Genomic DNA, 20617 nt, shown 5'->3' with positions numbered 1-20617 from the left:
CGGAGGGAGCCGTCCAGAAGGGCGCGCTGCCGACCGGCCGCGGCGATGGCGGCCCGGGTCCCCGGAGGCCGATTCCATACCCGCGCTGGCACCGGAGGGTCGCTGCACGAGCGCGCCCGGCGGCGCGGGCGCCGTTCCGCCCCCCGGGATGGTGACGCTGCGCCCTGGCGCTGGTGGTGACAGTCCGCTGCATGGGTGGTGCCGGCTCGCGGCGGCAGGGAAGACGGCCGGCGCCTGGTGCCAGACAGTGCCGCCCCATCAGAGGCGAGACACGCCCCTTCGGCGGCGGCGAGTTGATCGGGGAGCGAAGATCAGGGACACCACATGCTCTGTAGGGACCGGGACGGCTGCCATCCCTCATGTGCCGTTACCCTCCGCTCTCTGATCGGGGAGTGAAGACCAGGGACACCACATCCTCTGCAGGGACCGGGACGGCTGCCATCCCTCCTGTGCCGTTACCCTCCGCTCTCTGATCGGGGAGTGAAGACCAGGGACACCACATCCTCTGTAGGGACCGGGACGGCTGCCATCCCTCCTGTGCCGTTACCCTCCGCTCTCTGATCGGGGAGTAAAGACCAGGGACACCACATGCTCTGTAGGGACCGGGACGGCTGCCATCCCTCCTGTGCCGTTACCCTCCGCTCTCTGATCGGGGAGTGAAGACCAGGGACACCACATGCTCTGTAGGGACCGGGACGGCTGCCATCCCTCCTGTGCCGTTATAATTCGCCCTCTGATTGGAGGGTGATGAAGACCAGGAACACCGGATCCTCTGCAGGGATCTGGATGGCTACCGTCGCTCCCGTTTTGCTTTTCTCCGCTTCGAACACCGAACGCAATAACGCAGGAAAAAGACTGAATTGGAAACGCTTTCACGTGGTTTCACTTTCCACATGCACTAAGGCATTCGGACTAGCTTCAAAACGCCGGGTGCGCATGCTGGCACTTCACGCATCCGATATACTTATGTTGTTAAGCCTATTACTTGAGGGGGCAATTCAGGCCCTTCGAGTGTTTGCTTTTTGCTGTTTGTGGAACACGTTTGGAGCAGGTCGTTGACATTGTATGAAACTTCCTAAACATCCGCTGTAAGCGCTGTACCAAAATTTCAGGTTCGTGGCGTGCGCTGCAGGGCCTTGCCAGAGCCCGGTTTGGCAGACCTGCGGTAAAATTTGGCGATCAGGTTAACCTGGAGACCGCCACGGGATGATAAGCTATTCTCGCGTTGACAGAACTTACTGCTGTTTCCGGTGAATGCAACAGCAACATGGGTGTCGCTATTGCATTGTAACAAAAGTAACCGGTAGAGGCGGTTCCAGGACTCGAGAAAGGGGTTTCCACACAGTGAAAAGAGCATCACGGGTCACCAATGCAGATACGTAAGGAATGCGACCGGTCTCTAGATACATACATTCGCACTCCCTGCCGAGATCTAGAGGAGGGGCAAACAAACTAGAACAGAGACGCCTCCAAGCATGAGTGTGAGGGGTACTAACATTGAATGTCATTAAACAGTAAGCTGCATTCCATATTTCAATTGTGTGCAGTAAACGTCACCCAAAAATATGCTTCCGTCAGAGACAAAAAAAAAACGTCCAGGGTCGACAAAAGTAATAGACGGGTGATGCATACGCGGAGGCCCTGGCCACAAACCGCAAAACTGCGTGCGCATGCGCCCTGCTTTTGAAAACTGGGTTCCCTTTTACATACCTTACGTAGCCCTTCACTGCCCATGGCTCAGTTTGCCACTAGCCGTGCAAAAACTCAATAAAATCACATTTTGAGCATTGTTTGTTGTTCCTTTTCTGTCTCTTGCCTAAGCCCAATTTTGAATTTTGAAACGACACCAGGCAGAAGCGATCTCTAAGACAAAGCTTTCGATATGCATCACTTGCGTCGAAATCAGATTAGAAACGTGGTAACTATGCCGGATCAAAAATGCTATCAATGATTTTCTGTGCACTGCTACCCCGACTAAAAAAGTACGAGACCGTGTCAAGAAGCATAAATATTATCGGGAGGAATGAACGACCTTGGGTTTCTTCTTGCGGACCAGAAGTTATCAAGATATCAAGGAGGGCCGAGTGAGTCCCACCTAACATAACCTCTTTGTACATACTCTTTTAAGTGATATGGTTACGAACCCATGTGAGTATCACTGGGCTTGAAAAGTTCCTCTTGCCAAGTAAATGTTTCTGCCCGGTGCTTGCAAAGTTCAACATTTTTGGAGCAAAAAATAATCCTTGCATGGTTTTTAGAGAAACGTTAGAACGTTACATTACGTTGTACGTTGATACCGACCAATGCAAGCGCTCCAGATACGGCTCAGCTCATTTCACTTGACAAAGATCTACTTTGCGCAGCGACAGACAACGCACTTCATTCAAAGGGACATTGCATCACAGCCCAGACAGCAAAAGACAAAACAGATATCAGCTGACCGTCGCGGCAGAGAGCTCGTCTCCGCAGTCCCAACGCCATGTCATTCAGAGCAGCGCCAGCTCCAGCCAAGAGGCAAACACCAAAAAGCCGCCATATCGGTGAACACCAGAAAGCCGTCGTCAAGGCGTCCCCACGCTCCGACGTGACAGCGGACATAGCGACTCAACGGCACAGAGCTGACAACAGGCACTCATGTCCCACCCATGCTCGACAAGTGGACGTGACGGTCGCGGCGGAAAGCCCCAACAGCGCGTGAGCTGCACGCAAAGAGGATCCGCGAAAACAGAAATGCCGGACAGTCTCCAATCGCGTAGTGCATGGCGGTCCAGGCCGCAGCATAACTGCAAGGAGGCACCACTTCCACAGCAGAGCCTGGACGGTAGAGGTGTGTTCGGTGTGTTCGAAGAAACACATCAGCCAAAGTTCCCCACTTTTTCTCTGAAGACGTGGGAACATCAGGACAAACAGATCTGCCAGAGCTCAGCCACGTTTCCCCTCTGGCCAATAACGTCACCGTCCAGTACATCAGCACCAATCACACAACCGCGCAAGACCCATTACAGGACTGTGCGGCGCCCTCGAGCGGCACCGGCGCGGCCGCCGGCGTCGCTCGAGCGAGCGAGGCTCCGCCGTCTCCGCCGGGAGCCATCCGGACGTGGCGCCGCGGCCCACCCCCGGGACGCGCGAGACGAACGCCGCGCCCGGCGGCGGCGGCGCCAATTGCACCGGACGCGGCCGCCTGAGACGGTCTCCCCTTCCCCGGCCTTCTCTGGTGAACAGCGGCCTTCACGGCCGCTGTCCGTCGCCGACCGTGTGTTAGGGCGCAGCCGGCCGCCACCGCCGCCTGCGACGTACGGCCGCCTGGGGCAGGCAGGGCACCGGCGCGGTCACATGCTGTAGCCGTTGGGACTCCTCCGGCTGGGCTCGTGTGCATGGGCGCCACTGGAATGACTGTCACGTGCGCTCTGGTGTGGGTGGCCGTGGTGTGGGCTGCACGAGCAGCATGCTGAGCGGATCCATGGTGTTCCGGACAGATAAGTGAATCACACCACTAAGGCGCCTGCAATGCGGTCACCAGCGTGCGGCTCCATTCCACCCAAAATCTGATTTGCTGAATAGCTTTTAGCTCACACCGAAAATGCAGTTGGCTGAATAGTTTTTACGCTCTACTGAAATTGCGCGTGTCGCCTGACTCAATACAACGCGAGGGTGGCTGCCAGCCGTATTTTCCGGTAGCCATGATCACCAGTGTCATCGCGCAGGCTTTTAGAAGCCGGAAAATCCCCTATGAGCATATCGCACCGGAGTAGCGATCTTAGCACCGTTGCGTACCACAATGGCGTGTCAAGTGAATATATTTAAAATTCACAGTCAGGTGGCCATGGAATGTTTTGAAGTTCCACTGACTCAGCTGACTTTCATTGAAAGCCCTTTGAATTATTTAGCATACCAGGATCATAAAGATGATTTCACATGGTAAAAACTCCGTAAATGGGGGACCGCAAGAAAACTTTTTTTAACGAATAAGAAATGCGATTAACAGAGCAACGGCCAATGACGTAGGAATCGAGGTGCTATCTGACATCCGGAAACGTTCCCGCAACTATTACACTACCACAGAATGAATTCACATTTTACCTGCAGTGTACGCCGAGTCCCCACGGAAACCTCATCGAACATCCCCACGGGAACTTTATCTACAAAACAAAATCATTTACTAGCGCGCAAACACCTGCCACCACGCTTCCGACTATTCCAGCGGGCACAACACAGGTGTGAAAGGCATCACCATCCGCCCAGTCAACACCCGAGGCGACCCGTCCTTATCGGCTGGCCAAGCACCGACGCCGAACCAATACACCGAACGCGTCTAGTTCGGCGAAGCCCGAGCTGCCGTGCAGCTGGAGTGATTCGTTACCCTGGTGTCGCCCCACGGCCCATCGGCGGGTCATCGGTCACGAGGACCGGACGGTGACTGGCCGGCCGGAAGTCGCCACTTCCGCCCGACTCCCGGCGGAAATGTGTCCGCTCCCGGGCGTCGGAGGACCGACGGGGTGCGTATGCGATGGGCTGGCTGGGTGGCGGAGGCGGTTGTAGCAGCGGCCTCGGATCGGGTCGGGCGGCGCACTACGGTACAGCGGCCGCGGTGGGTTCTGCCACCCATGTGGTGTGCTACCCTGTCGCAGAGCACTTCTGGGTAGGAAACGCCAGGCAAATATGAATGGGTACGGCATGGCTTCAACACAGGGCGGATGTGACCGGCCACACACGGGAAACATGTCTCAAGCGCAACTGTCGTTCTGTGCGAATTTTTTTAACAGTGTGGAGACGGGACACTGACATACAAAACCGCTGCATCTCAAACTGCGTAACACCGGCTGTTCCCGAGCACAATTCGTGCCGCCTCCGGTCGCCCACGGACACGGGTATGCAGCAGCAGCAGGACACGGACAGGGTAGGCGCAGCAGCAGGACACGGACCGGGTATGCAGCAGCAGCAGGATACGGACACGGGTATGCAGCAGCAGCAGGACGCGGACACGGGTATGCAGAGCAGCTCACGGTCGTTAGAATGGCTCAGACCGCCACCGAGCGGGCAGCTGCCACGTGACCACAATGCTCGCATGATCGCAGCCATGCCAGACGGCGGCGGCAGCGCTAAAAAGCACACCCCTAAACAGACGGAGGGGACACTTCTTCCATGCTACCCATGTCCCATTTGCTCGTGATGACGTCCTGCATATGCTCGTAAGAACTCCGCCATCAGTCAGTGGCTGCCCTTTACCCGTCGGTGGCTTAAAACGGTCCATAACGTGCAGCGCCTTTGCAAATTCACGTTGCAGCGGTTCAAATGTGGGAGAGACATGATTGCGCACGCAGCAGACTCGAACGCCCGTATCGAATTGCGACGACCCAAACGAGCAACAAATCACGCCATAGCGCTCATAACAAACGATATGATGGTGATGTGTCAATGTGTATGCTCAAACGAACCACGAATTACGACATAGCGCTCATAAACGATATAATGGCGATGTGTCGATGTGTATGCGGCAAGCTTCGCATGCCGCAAACAGCTGGTGGCGATGAGCCAACATGATGTTCCACCAAAGTCACATGCAGATCGATTGCTCGGCGATACTCCTTTCGCTCCGGCGACATTACCTGAGGCTATTTTCAGACGGACATCAAAGACCCACAAGGTGCAGGAGATTTCGCGCGGCCATTCGGGATGTGACATTTTCTGAACGAAGATATCAGGATATTCAGGCACCAAGACCATCGTGACGTCATTTTTGACTGAACGCACGCCAACGCACTGCGCGATACAAGCAGTCCCAGAGCACAAAAATGGCGGCAGCAGCCGGCGGACCTACGCTCAAGAGCGCTCGAAAGCCACGACTAAATTGCCAGTTGTCGGAATAGTCATCGATCTCAAGTTACGCGTCATTACTTGCATGTACTGATACCTCCTGGGACTTGAATCTACTGAGAACTCTCGGCACTCACGTCTAATGAGAGTTCCCGGGACTCACATCTAATGAGAGCTCCCGGGACTTAAATCTACCTAGAGCTCTCGGGACTCACATCTCCTGAGAGCTTCCGGGACTCACATCTAATGAGAGCTCCCGGGACTTAAATCTACCAAGAGCTCTCGGAACTCACATCTACTGAGAGCTCCCGGGACTCACATCTAATGGGAGCTCCCGAGACTTACATCTACTGAGAGCTCCCGGGACTTACATCTACCGAGAGCTGTCGGGACTCACATCTACTGAGAGCTCCCGGGACGTACATCTAATGAGAGCTACCGGGACTTACATCTACTGAGAGCTCTCGGGACTCACATCTACTGAGAGCTCCCGGGACTCACATCTAATGAGAGCTCCCGAGACTTACATCTACTGAGAGCTCCCGGGACTTACATCTACTGAGAGCTCTCGGGACTCACATCTACTGAGAGCTCCCGGGACTTACATCTAATGAGAGCTCCCGGGACTTACACCTACTGAAAGCTCCCGGGACTTACGTTATTTGTTCCGCATCGACCCATCAGCATACATAACTCGCCCCCAATTTCCGATGCTTCGGAAACCCTTCAGGTTCACAGCAGCAAGTACCACACAGTCTGTTAAGTCATTGGGAGATCCAACAACAGATCACACAATCGAAAACAAAGCCGTCTGTAGTCCGCGGGGCTGAATTGGGACCCCCGAGCCTAGTTGGAGTGGAAGCTTTCAGCACACACAGCCAGGCAGGCTAGTTCGGCAAGAGTCTGCCCACAACAGGCGAAAACCATTACAGATTGAGACGGCCGTGGCATTTGCAAGTATTCCGGAACCTTTCGCGCGGTACCTCAGCTGTAGCAAACCAGCAAAGTTTACCCAGTCCTGTGACATCACGGCCCGGCAGAAAGGAGCCAAAGCACGACGCTTCGACACCCCATTCAACTTCTCCATCCAATGCAGCTGTGCTTCAGCGTCCGTGCAAACCTCACAGGGTCAAACAAAACCGAGATATCGCAGCACACCGTTCGTTGTTGATTACCTTCCATTGGGCAAGTGGAAGGGTGTCACCCATCCCATTTCGTTTTCAGACTTCGGGGCAATAGCCGGATGTGACACGGAGGAATTGAACAGAGCTGAAAGCTTGCAGTTCTGACAGCGAGGCCATTGAGCTCAGATGCTGCAACATATTATATGCGGTTGAGGTATTGCACACAGCACAATATAATTGACAGTCGAAATGCAGAAAAATGTTGAGTAAAATAGCCCATTGTTACCGCCCTACTCTCAACCGACTATTTGCTACACAACCGCGCTGAACGCAATGAAGTGCATGTCTAGGCACTTAAAACACCTGCGAATATAAAACGCAAAACATGCTGCTGAAGCAACACAACTACACAAGCCCGGGCAGGCTTATCCTCGGCGGGCGAGAGCTATCTTCGGTCGTGTCGTTGGCAAACGGGTGGTGGGCAACCCCTCACAATATGGCCCCCGACTGAGCTGGAGTAACGGGGCAGTTACTGAGTCTGAGTTTGACACAATAGCATCAGCATTGTCTGTCGACCAGAGATGTCGTTATGCTCAGGAAGGTCGCGGGTGGCCAGCTTCTGCAAAACATCCTCGATCCGCTGCGTAAGGGGAAGGGCAACCTTCCGAAGCTAAAACAAGAGCAGGTACCCTGAAAAGATCGTGAGGGACTTGAGGATCGTGAGAAGCGTGATCAGGGTCACAAGCCAGCGGAAAATGTTTCCGCTTCGCTCAAGCACGCGAGAATAGTTTACGGCGCTTGCATTCCCCACATGCAACGCCGGTCAAAGCTGTTAACAGCATCATTTCACTTCAGATATGGCGGCGACCGAAAGCCTGCCGGCGGCTAGCAAGTCAGGTTGAGCGGCTCAAGCGCGCGTGGTGACGAGACAAAAGAGCAGCTGACAGCGGAGGCAGTCCACCTAACGTGCTGAGCCTTTGGTCGCCAGGTGTAAGCTGGACTCGCTGGACCTGCTGGAAGATGGAATAATGTATTCTTGTTGAGATAAAGCATTAGAACATTGTGTGTCATTCGTAGCAGTAACTTTGTTGTTGATTGGTGTTTTCGGGCGCGTCGACTGCAGCGGTCATTTTGCGCCCATCATGGCAGTAACGATTTAGTCGTACAGTCTACGTAACAAGGCATTTGGCCGCAAGCGAATAAATCGAGCTGAGTAACCTTGAAGAAAAGCCGTGTTTGGAGACGGTGGAGAACACGTAACGTAAAGACGCCGAAAACAGATAAGCAAGATGGAAAACCTGCGCTACTCGAAAGATCTGAAGAACACCGTCTTCCGGACACGTGTTATCTGTCCCGCATATTCGCCGCCGGTGAGGCCCCGTCGACGACCGGGCTGGCTTCTGCGTCGGGTCGGCCGAAGCCATGTCCTCGCCAGAAGGCGCGCGCGCGCCGAACCCAATCAGGCCGGCCTGTATGCGTCGCCAGGCAGCGGCCGGAAAGCAGGCCGCGGCCGGAGCGGCGCTCATTAGCGCGCTCGCCAGCGCAGCTCCGTGTGCGTATCGGGCTGCAGGGGGGTGACGGGCGGTCACTCGCCCCCCCCCCCTCTTCCGCCCGCCGGCTGCGGTGCGGCTGACCGGCCAGAGCACGAGCCTGTGGGGTAGTAAGGGGGGGGGGGGACGCAGAAGATCCTGCGGACGGCGCGTTCCAGTAGCCGAGCTGACGATGTCTGACGGCTTCACGTGAGCGATGCGCGAGCGATGGACGAGCGATGGATATTGCCACGATTTCATTATAGTGAGCAAGCGCAAGCGAGTCCTAAGGCCCGGTATGGGAACCGGCTACCTCGCGACAGCTGCGACATTTCCCCACAGATGCCATAGGTGGAAAGCTGTCAAACAGCTGTAAAAGGATGCGCTGCAATTTCCCGACGCTTTTTCCTCGCTAATGACGGTCAGCGGTCAACAGCTGGCTATTAACTGTTTCACGGAAAAGGACTTGAGCATGTGTGTATGAATTGTTAAGAAGTGGACAGACAGTCCGACAATTATACACGGCTGATAGCATATTTATGACATAGTCATCCCAGCTGAACATCGGCATCAAACCTTGTCATTTCGACTCCCCGAAGCACCATTCCGCCTGTCAAGCACCACAGACGTATTGGGCGTTAATTAGCTCCACGTGATTGAGAGAAAACTTATGCGCAGTTCTTTCGTTCAACCGCCCGCGACAAATGATGATTAATATCTGCAAATCATCGGGGGGAACTGCTAAAGAAATATGTGTACATGACTATACATATATAAATATGTATATAAAATACACACACGCACACGCACACGCACGCACACGCACACGCGCACGCACGCACGCACGCCGCACGCGCGCACGCACGCACGCACGCACGCACAGCACGCACACACACACACACACACACACACACACACACACACACACACACACACACACACACACACACACACACACACACACACACACACACACATATATATATATATATATATATATATATATATATATATATATATATATATATAGTGATGGCGACATATAATATTATATATATATATATATGTATCGATAGCAATGTATATACATATATATATATATATATATATATATATATATATATATATATATATATATATACATGCATAGCGATAAGCATGTGTGTTAAGTGCTAGTAGACTAAGCGTACTTGATGCTTCCGGGTCACTCCTTACACTCGTAATGGATAATCTGAAACACTTCCACGACAACTTAGATGACAGTCACGGAAGAGCATAGTTGCGACACCGAGATGCGAGTTCCCCTCACCAACCCGCATGCCAGTCACTTCCGACCGCGCGTGACCCCGACTCCCGTGGTATGTGGTCATCCATCAGGATTCGGACGTCGCTGGCATGGACGCAACGGGAATCGCAGCTCTCAACTTCAGCGGCCCTCTAGTTCGGCTTACAAAGACGGGGATCTGGCGACCACACGTCATGTTCGAACCGCCATCAGTGGAAAGGAGCGAAAGGCAAGCACGATGACCAACCTGGATGAATAGGATGCGTTCTGCTTCGAGGCTGCGCGATGAGCATGATACTCAGCACCGACGATGATGCACCCGATCTGGCACGATTGGTTATCAAACTGTCCAGCGCAATGTAGATTATCCGTGTAACCGACAGGAATACGGCCAGGCTCCGGCATTATGGAATGCTGAGAAAGTTCAGCATTGTCCCGCACAGCGACATGTGACCGTGGACCGTTACAAGTGGTCACTTCTTCACGAAATTTTTCAAAGCCTGCGGGATTTTACACGTGATCTGCGTGCACTTTATGCCAGCCGTTGGGTCATCTCAGTGGGAAAGAGCTGTCAATACTTACCTTAACACTTGCTGGTGTCGGTGTCATCACGCCTTTCACCTACTTATTTAACGATTTGTCAATAAACTAAATTGTTGTCACTCTCCCATGTCAAGACATTCACGAGAATTCAACTCATAGGGCACGGGCGCAGCGTAAATGGCAATAACCACCGTCATTGATGTTTGCTTTTCTTGTTTTTCTCTGCCATGTCACCATGTAAGTTTCTATTTATATTGCATGGGTCTTAGAATGCAGTTAAGCACCTGTTTTTTAAGAGTATGCAAGTTTAATACGGTGGTACATACTTGACACCGAAAGTTGTTTTTTTACCTGTGGGCTTGTGCCTTGTGTCCTTCTCCCCACAAAGACACGTCCCTTATCGACCCAGAGCTCTTCCTGGATTCCCGTGAGTTCCCTGGCTGCTTATGTTCCTTCCCTCCCCATCTACGCAGTCTCGAGCTCGCTGGAGTTCGTGAAGCCGACAGGGGACATCTGTAGTCTTTGCGAGATGTTGTAGAGGCGCTCGTGGGCCATCGTCTCGAAGCGTCCCCACCTGCCAGACGTGGCCCAGGAAGTGCCGCGCATACGCCGGTCGTCCTAGCGACGGACTGGCAGCCGCAGGGGAATGTAAGGGCTCCCCGCCCTGACGCCGCGCGTCCACGTCCTCACCCGCAGCATGTCCCCACCCGCAGCATGTCCTCACCCGCATGTCCTCACGGCACCATCCGACACCATGACGTCCTGGTGCGGCTCCCCTGCTCAGAGGCGTCTGAAACCGTGGCCATGAGGCGCCACGGCCCGACATCGGGTCGATGCTGCGACCGTCTGCCGCGTGCGCCGGGAGGCAGTGGCCGTCAGGCAGTGATCGCCACAGCGCCAGGATGCACGCGCAGGCGAGAGGCAGCCGGCGAGCGACGCTCGAATGTATCCGCATATCGTGTGATCAGTAGCGTATGCACCACGGGGCAACGCTAAACAAAATGCTATGTTAATTAGGGTTAGTAGGGTTATATTGTCATGTAATTGTTAAGCTCTCTTTACATAATATCACAAGAGAACCCACGTAAAGATTATGGGCACTGGATGACAGGCACTTTTGTGATCCAAAGACACTGGACGAAAAATGGGTGTTTTCAATACCAAACCAAGCCATCTGGGCTAATGCACAATGCTGGTGAAGCTTCTGATCCGCTACGCTTTGGACCATCACCTGAATATCGACAAAAATATGCGATGGCGTAGCCAGGATTGCATTCCCGAGCAAAAGGAATCAGGCCATACGTCGCGTTTCAGTCAAGAGACCTCTGTTGTTCTTGGTCTTTTATATTCGGGGGGCTTTTACACCCTGACTTCCTGTTGATGGCTTAAGGCTGGCTCGCTATGTTCTCAACGCCTTGCGACTGCCTCATGATATCGAAAAGTACTGCATATCAAGACGCGTGAAGACACAGAGGGGTTGCATCTGAACAGTGGCGGCGGAACCTCTCTGGAGATGGCAGAAGGCAAGCGTGATTCTTACCTCACTTCTGTCCAAGCGTCGCTATAGTCTAGTGTTAACTTTTCCCGTACTTGAAGACAGCTGGCACTGCTCTCCTGTCCCTCCCTCCTCCCCACCCCAGCACGCCACCACTGCATCTGATGCAAGAACTTCCTGAAATGATTAAATTCGCACGGAAAAGCCTTATAACGCGTGGCACGCACATCAAACTCATCCATTTGGACTTCGTTCACACTATATGCACCAGAAAAGAGCCACGTCACAAGAAAGCCAACCGACAAGGTTTTCAAAGCCGGGTCTGCAGCCCGCCGCTCGCTACAGCGCGAACAAATCCCGTCGCAAAACCCCACGCACAGCCTCTGCCCCCGTCACATGCCACGGCTCAGTCACGTGAGACGACACGCTCGTGTTTATAACGGTCACCGGTCCCGAGAACTCGCGCGACAGAGGCGGTGGTCACGGGGCCGGGCCCCCGACCGCGAGAGCTCAGACCGCCTGTCGAGCACATGGCCCGTTAATAGCCGCCTTCCGCCGCGCCGGCCGCCGCGTTCCGGCCGCGTCCGCAGCCGGGCAGAATTTACGCGGCGATTTAAGCCTCCGCCGGTAATCTACATCGGCCAGCTAACTTTCGCCGTGAACGTGATTTAGGCTTCTCCCGAAAAAGGCCCCCCGCCGGCGCCGGCTTAACGGCCTGGGGCTGGATCACGCCGCGCCGCGCTGCGTACTGAGCCTCAGCTGTGAGCTGGGCTGGTCGCTAGCTAAGTCCCGTGCGCGTTCCCACCGGCCGCGTCGTGTCGATGCGCCGTCGTGTCTCGACTCCCGGGTAGCGGTGTGCCGTCGCCCCGCCGACCACGCCCGCCGTGAGCAGGCGACGGCGCGAAGAGCGACGCCCGCCAGCGGCGAGACGGACACCTCGCCGGCAGCTTGGTAACACTCACCACCATGCACAGCCCGATGCCGAAGAAGCGGCCGACCCTGAACAGATCGAGCTCGCGCAGTGGTCTCCTCTCCACGGCCGCCTGGGCGAGAACGTCCCCCACGCCCATGAGGGCACCTGCGACCAACAGGGCTGGGTCAGCGGCGGCGGGGGGAGGGGGGGGGGGAGACACACCGAACAGACAGGCGACGGGGCTCTGGTGCAGGGTTGCGCGCATCTACATGAAGGTACACACAGCTAGGAATGCAGGCGGGTCGAATGACAGGTCTTTACTGATGGATTATGTTATTACGTATCTGGAAGCATTGAGAACGTGAGAACGTGAGAAGCGCGATTATGTCATTACGTATCTGGAAGCATTGCACGACCATTCCCTGAGACCAGCAATACTTGTGAGACAAGTGGTCCGATTGCCTGTTTCGTTAAATCTGTTGACATGGGGACGCAGAAATGGACTGGCGAATCTTCAGTGGCCGAAAGTCTCGCAATGCTTAAGAAATAACGTAAGTGACTCCAATGCTGCCTCTAACGTCATCCTTACACCGGCCCACATGCACACCCTCACACGGCACATGAATGTTGCAATCACATTTTTGAACTAGCTCCATTGTGATCCCGTGCCAACATAACTTTATTATATGCCCACGCAATCGGCCCGTTTCAAATACACACGAGTTCATCGCCGAGATGACTGCGCCTTGCGTCTGTCCCAAACCAATCCGGGGTTCAACTGGCCCAGATCCCCCGCCAGCCGGCTGACGAAACGTCACGGGGCGCGTTACAGGGCGCAACATGACCCAACTCTGCGATCTCACCGAGCCATTCATTTGCATTGTCCGGGGAGCAGTTGGCGGCGGTATCCGGGTCAGAGGCGCACAGAGCTAAGAGTACCTCCGAAACGGCCCCTATTTTCGCCGTAAATGAGCAAAGTTAGACCAAGGTATAATATAGTGTTATTTAAAAGTGATTGTCCAGGGAGCTATTCTTATGCATTCATCACAGAACTTGCGAAGCTGTACAGATAAATTACGGCAATGTGCTTTGGGCAAATTAACAACGGCATCTAGGCGAAGGGTAAATAAAGCTTGATGTTCCGTGAAACTAGCTGGTAGGGCTCAGTGCTAAAGTAAGCAGTCTAGAATATCTGCAGAGGCTTGTTGCTAAACCTTGTTTACCTCCTCACTCTACAACCTACAGAAATCAAAATACTTAGGTCAAACCGCCTTGTTCTATTTTCGTGCTTTTATTTCAGATCTATCTGAGCACGGGATAAGCGGACTACAATCGATCGAATACCTTCCTCTGATTATGGCACCCCACTTCCGTACCCAAGACGTTCTATCCCGCCGTACATCCGTCAGTTCAAAAACCGCCGCATCAAGGTATCATTTACCGAGGCAGGCTGCCAGCCAGCCCCGCCCTTCCCAAACAGGCACGGTGGAAGACTATATGACAAATGTGATTATCATCCATGAGCAAGGCTTGGCTGATGGGCAGGCGGCTTCCCCCAAAAATGGGTTTGCGGATAACCCGCAGAAGACGGCGCGAGACAAACGCAGTAAAAGTGTACTTTAGATCTTAAAGCATTTGAAGTGACCGCCTCGCCTGCAGCTTGTCACTGGGTGTTGCGGGATGCTTCCTGTGCTGATGTGCTCACCCCGGAAGGGCGTAGCCAGCGTTGAGGCTGCGATCAGCGCCACCTTGATGCTACAAGTCCCTCAAGTCATGCCTGTGCCCAATGAGCGTCCGATAATTTAGTTAACAACGCGTATCCGTGCAGCGTAAAATCATTATTTTTAGACCATGTCTGCTAGGGCTGTGATAGCTGAGTTCCCTTCATTTGCGCTACTATGAGCTCATGCGCCCGACAGGGGCAGAACAAATCAGCTGGCACGTAATCAAAAGCGACGCATGTATTCTAAAGCCGAGCAGGCTGCAGAGAGGTGAGACCCCAGGCCTGTCCCTCGGGAGGGCTAGCGCGAGCGATCAAACATCTGGGTGCATGGATTACTACAGCCTACCACTGGATTACTACTATGTCTGCATTTCGTGCATCTCGTAGCTCGTATGCGCTGATAATAGGGAAACCCTTGTACATACGGGCAATGAGTTCAAACCGTCTGAATTCTAGCTCTTGTGCGCTTTGTCTTAAACGGACGGGAGCCATTTTCACTCGCGCGATCGATATAACGTTAATTATAGACCTCGTGCTTCTTAGTTTGGCTACGGAGGAAAAGCTGCAAGCCGTGATGGTGCCATGTCACTTGGAATGCAGCCGAACACTGGCACGTCATGGCATTTTGACATTTTCTAGCTCAATCCTAGATGCACGGATGACAGAAGCATTCTCGCTACATGGTTCCAAAGCGGGTCAGGGTGCCGGAACGTGTCCACAAAGAAAAGCAAGAAATAGCTCGGTGTCTAGGGATTCAACGATCTCCAGTTTCACTTTCTTAAATCTAACAGTCACACCAGAGATTAGGCCAACCTCCACGGCGCAACGTCGGTCACAATGCAGCCTCGAAAACATGCAGCTTTCTGGACTATTTAACAACACTCGTCCAGCCAAACTGCCACATATCGTGTCGTGAAAGAGATTTCGTGTTTAAAAGTGACGACTCCGATCTCAGGTCGGAAAAGGTCACCATAGGTCACTGACCTCACTTTACCTCGACAAGTTATCGACTATCGGGCGACTCGTGAACTTGCAAAGCCACAACTCAGTACTCTATGCCGCGCCTAAAAGCACCATTAATTGCTGACACACAACAAATTGTTGCAGCCATCAAACAGTGGCACCACTCTCCGATACTTGCCGTTACCATGGGCCTGCGTCTGAGCTTCCCGGCTGGCGTCATGGCCCCACGACTCAACAATATCTGTGACATGACCACCCTTTTGCAGAACACGCCCAATGTATCGCCATTTAACGGCGCTGTCTACACCGCATTTTCCCGTAGAGAGCCCGCCTGGGCGGTGTCATCTGGGGCGCTCAGGGACCGTGGCTGGATGGGCCATCAAGTAATTTCAATCAACATTCTGTGTGACATCAGGTAAGCATCTCGTGCTCTTTTCAAGGAATGTGTTGGCGATTATTAAACGGCGGGCGTCACGCGTCTCATCTCAGAAGCACGTTACGCAAAACGCCCCGAGGCATGCTATTTTAAGCATTGCCGGGCGCCCATTAACCCATCACCTTTCCATTTTTGTTTTCAATGTCTGGCTGTTACTATGTGCTGAAAGCGGTGTTCCTACAAAATACCCAATTCATCTGGAGTTGGCTATGTGGGCTTGGTTTGGGGCCCGTCAGACTATTTCATTTAATCCCTTTTTTAATAAGAGCGCTTCCGACCAGTTCATACCTTTTCAGCGATGTGAGATGAAGGAGAAACGATAACGGTGAGACAGAACCACATGCACCTAGGTGCCAGTTCGCCGGGACTTAGCCCGCACAGGGACACCTTCCGGAACATGTGTGAGCGCACGGACGGGATCCCATCCAGGAGAGGGGGGGGGGGGCACTAAAGCCCACTCGTTACTGCTGCGTGTAACTTTCATCGGACAAACAGGGCGCTGCGAGGATGCAGGATAGAGTGAGGAAACTAAGGCGGATGAGCTATATTGGATTCTGGGGCTTTCCTCGAACAATGAATATTTTGTTTAGGTTCTCTGTGTTTGTTTGTCGCTTGGTTGGCTGAGGCTTCCATGAATATGATTTCTAGTGCGGGGTCTGTCTGTTAAGTCACAGGCTGAGCCTATTGTTTGGAGGGCTCCGGAACCAAACTGAACGGCGCTCTGCGCATCTAATGTCGCCCGGTTTGGTAACGGAAGGTGATTGACATCTACACGCCATCTAAAAGCATGAACATGAACTTCAGATATGCACAATAGCCACAGGCTTGTTCCATTACAAAGGTGATATGAGATCAAAGATGCCGAGCATTCAGTTCGCATCCTACCATCAAGAAGCCAACAACACTAGCAGCAATAATACTCCATGCACAATAATGCACCGAGTTACATTCAATGTGTCAGGGCTCCTTTGGTCGCTTTATTCCCTTACAAGACAATGACAACTAAACAAATTTTCTGACAAACACGATGACAGCACACCTGGAAACATGACCTTAGTCTCAGCCAGGATGGCAAAATGATGCCGCAGTTTCACGCCAATGGCGCTTCGCGCTCCCATGGACGTCTCGCAGCGGAACTCCCTCCTCACCACCCAATGGAGTGAGCCGCCCACGCACCTCAGGAGCCAGGGCTGACGAAATATCGTCTGTCGACGCATTGATCCCAGTCCCGCTTCGCGCTGCAGTCCAACAGAGCGCGGCGCATTGGCAGACTACACATACAAATGAATTTCAAAGAGCCGCGATATAAGGCAATAAAAAGACGTAAGTATATAAGGAGACAGTCAGCCATAGCAGACAGCAATTGACACGCCTCAACTGCATTTTTCCAGCTTAAGGTTATTAAGTTTTCAGGTCGGGGTTTTTCAACCCAACAACTTACGTGTTGAGGGACCGTTGGTAAAAATACGTTACCACAACTGCGTTGATCGACTGCTTGCAAGCGTCGCTTACACACGGTTCATTGCGCTCACGTCCACACGTCATTGCACATCTACCTCTGCCAGTAGCCCAACCGATATGCGTGCACGGGTTAAAGTCAAGATAGCAGGGTACACACGAGAAGACGAGATACACACGGAAGGGAATCTCCTATCTTCCGTGTGCTGCTGTGTTTGAGGGTCCATCGAGTACAAGCTAACCCTTATCCTTATCTATCTAAATCTAAAATAAATTATCTATCCTTATCCAAACTAACCCTTATCCCGTCCAACGCCAGCAAGCCGCGCCAATTTCACTCCTCACACAACCTGTGCATGCCGCGCATCAGAGGCGTGACTCTTCAGCGGCTGGTAAGCGTGGACGAGAGCTGAGCCGGCCCGCCCAACTCGGCTGGCAGCGGGACAGCTGGCGCCCCCTATACCCGCCGGGCTGACCGCGTCCGGCCCGCCGTCAGCTGGCGGCGGTCCGCGCTCGCCTGCAGGAGAGCTGGAGCCGCGCACCATCGCCGCCGCTCGTATAAAGTACGCGTGTCGAAACGGTTTGAGTTTAAACTGCAGGACGCGAGGGACATGCTCCATCTGGTCCCACTCACATCCACACTGCCACGATACAAGAAATCCAGAGAAAGTCTTCACCGCCTTCTTATCATATATCATCATCCACTAATTTCTGGCACTGGAGTACTTTCTTGTATTCAAGTATTGACCATCTGCCTGCTAGCTTCTGCTTTAACATGCAAACCCATTGCCCAAAAGTGAAAACAAATACTTGGTTGGCAGTTGGAAAGTTACAAATGTTGACTTAAACACCCATTGACTGCTGGAGGTCCTCTAGGCTCCATGCCATTGGCGCTACATGGCCACAGTTCATTCTGGAACTGGTTAGTGGTGAACACTCATGTCAAAATCTGGCCTGCAGTTTCAATCCAGTACCACCATAATGCTCAGGTGGTTCCTGCACTGAATGAGCCTGCATATCTTGGTGTGATCTAGGGCAATTTTCCCATTTAGGTTTATGTTCTTAAAACATCCAGCACTTTGGCATTTTTATCCTTCACCACTGACAGTCCAAGTGGGCAAAGTGCCCCAAGGCATGCCAGACACTTCTGGCCCCAACCCATAATTACCTGCTTGAACTGACTGCACTATAACAGGGTGCCTTGTGAGCAGGCTGTTGTACAGTGTCCTCAGCCGAGATCCCATGGTGCAGCAGAAGGCAGAAGCTGCTCACAGTCCAGGCACGGCAGTCACCGGGCCGGGCAATCACTTCATTCACTTCTGCAACAGAGTAGGGATGTCGTGGTGAGGTAGATCTTGGAGCATCCTGATAGACAGCAGCTGGCATGCTAACAATGCTGTCACAGACGTCAAGTCTGGGTATGTATACTATAACTGAATCAGTGATGTCATATTACAACAGTGCAAATTTATCTTCACCATGGCTACCTGCTGTAAGAAACTGCCCAGCTTACTATGTCACTGTATGTGACCATTGTAGGCCATCTAAAGCACTTGAACATTGGTGTTAAGTCACCAATATCACAAACACATCTATCTAAAGGCTATGTTTTCAGGGAGCATATGCCTAACACCAGTGAAAGTACTAACACAAGCATCTGAAGATGTCAGCAGGCAACACCCTTGGAAGCATAATGCACAAATGTTTCAGGTCATATACCTGATAAGTATTTGCTCTGTCACATTTAGTTATATGTCTGTCATCAGGGTTTTATAATGAAATAGAGACACTTCAATATTTAGGATCGACACTGTATGCATAAATACCACAAGTATTAATTGGTATCCAATTTAGTGGAGTATGCACTTCTGGTATAAATGTGTGATACTCTACATCTCCAGTCATGAATCTCTATCTATCCAAAGACAAAAATGCTTGAATACTATGTTAACTAACAGCTCTTAGGCATTTTTGCCTTTGGATAGCACCATTCTTAATGGTAGCATATATTATACCATGCTTGTCATGGACAGCAATGGGCAGGGGTGGCAGATTAGGGGGGGGGGGGAGGAGAAGGGAAGCTGCCCTTAACTTCAGGCAGTAATGTGCATTGATACTGTAGCAGTGCAGGAGAAGAAACAAGGTGAATATCATCATGTTCACCTCTACTCTTCCCCTTATTTCACCTACTCAAGTTTTGACTGGTGCTGGTCCTGGAATAATCCTTCCCAAGCATATATTGGTGTGCATACCATGCACATGGCAGCATAGAATACTAATGGTCACAAAACACAATTCTGTGTCATTATTTTATTGCACAGTGTTTGCCAAAGTATCTTTACCATGCCATGTAACAGCACAATATGTCCAATATATGCCAACTCAACACTTACAGCCATTTATGAATCATCTGCTGGCAAAGATCACATAAATGAAATTTGCAGAGAACTTAATTTATATCCACCACAATACGTCCAAATGACAGGTAACACACAAATCATGATAAGGGAACAATGGGGTCAGACAAATTAATGATTACCACCTTGCCCTCCTCATCCCTTCACCATAATCTTTTCAAACAGCCCACCACTATAAGTAATAATAAATTCATCACATTATCATGCTGTGGATCAGAAATCATGGCAGAACACGCCGATTTGCACGAACAGTTTTTACACGGTATGATGGAAACCACCACGTAGTTATGCATGATCACTTCATCTAGCATGTCATACAGCTGAAAAACTCAAATTTGAACTGCTCTGTTTCCTGAAAACCAAACCTTTAAATTCTGAACCATACCTAACGTTTGTATCAACCTTAGTCGTTCAAACGCGCGATGGCTCTCGGGCCCTTTATTGTGAATTCAGCATATTCATTAGCCAACTATCTGAGGTTAAGTGCGCCAAGAAAGAATCTGCTGCGCCAAGTATGTAACAAAAATAACAGAAGTATATATGACTTTTTAGTTTTATTTATTGCAAGAGGAAAGCAAATGTCTTAGGAATTATGAAATATTTTTATCATTGTAATCATGCAAATTATTCTAAAAAAAATTTCTGACTCTTAATAAAAAATTATTCAGGAATGGTGTTACTATTTGTAAGCATTGACTTAATGATCCGTCGCTAGATGGCAGACAAAGAGGGTTTGTGCTGGCTCACGCCCCGGCGTCCTCGACCGGGTGGCCACTCGCGAGTAGCGGGGCCCGTCTCGCCGCCGCCTGGCGGGTGCCGAGGCGGGCGAAGGGTCCAGCCGCTTTGTTTTGATTCAGTCGCGAAGATGGCGGGGTTGCGTGGTGTGTGTATGCTTTTGGAGAAGCATCGTGACGTGA

The 20617-nt window shown here is 52.1% G+C and overlaps 2 protein-coding genes across 3 annotated transcripts in view; both read right to left on the bottom strand.

The window, feature by feature from the left end:
• The window catches only part of LOC119101842 (protein Mpv17), a 62708-nt gene extending 42572 nt beyond the window's left edge, over positions 1-20136 (bottom strand). Inside the window, exons 1-3 of one of the 2 annotated variants that reach the window (XM_037225266.1) lie at positions 20086-20136; positions 18452-18602; positions 12753-12868 (exon numbers count right to left, since the gene is read on the bottom strand). In XM_037225266.1, coding sequence (XP_037081161.1) covers positions 12753-12868; positions 18452-18527 — 192 coding nt within the window. In that variant the 5' untranslated portion in view covers positions 18528-18602; positions 20086-20136. The remainder of the gene's footprint in view (positions 1-12752; positions 12869-18451; positions 18603-20085) is intronic. The other variant, XM_037225267.1, reaches the window with a different exon arrangement.
• The window catches only part of LOC119100455 (tight junction protein ZO-1), a gene marked incomplete in the record, with an annotated part of 177534 nt that overhangs the window by 110341 nt on the left and 46576 nt on the right, over positions 1-20617 (bottom strand).

This window comes from Pollicipes pollicipes, unplaced genomic scaffold (assembly GCF_011947565.3).
Source record: "Pollicipes pollicipes isolate AB1234 unplaced genomic scaffold, Ppol_2.1 Scaffold_4881;HRSCAF=5763_pilon_pilon_pilon, whole genome shotgun sequence".
Lineage (NCBI taxonomy): Eukaryota > Metazoa > Arthropoda > Thecostraca > Pollicipedomorpha > Pollicipedidae > Pollicipes > Pollicipes pollicipes.
The sequence above is the reverse complement of the archived record's forward strand: the minus strand, read 5'-3'. Positions and strand labels throughout refer to the sequence as shown.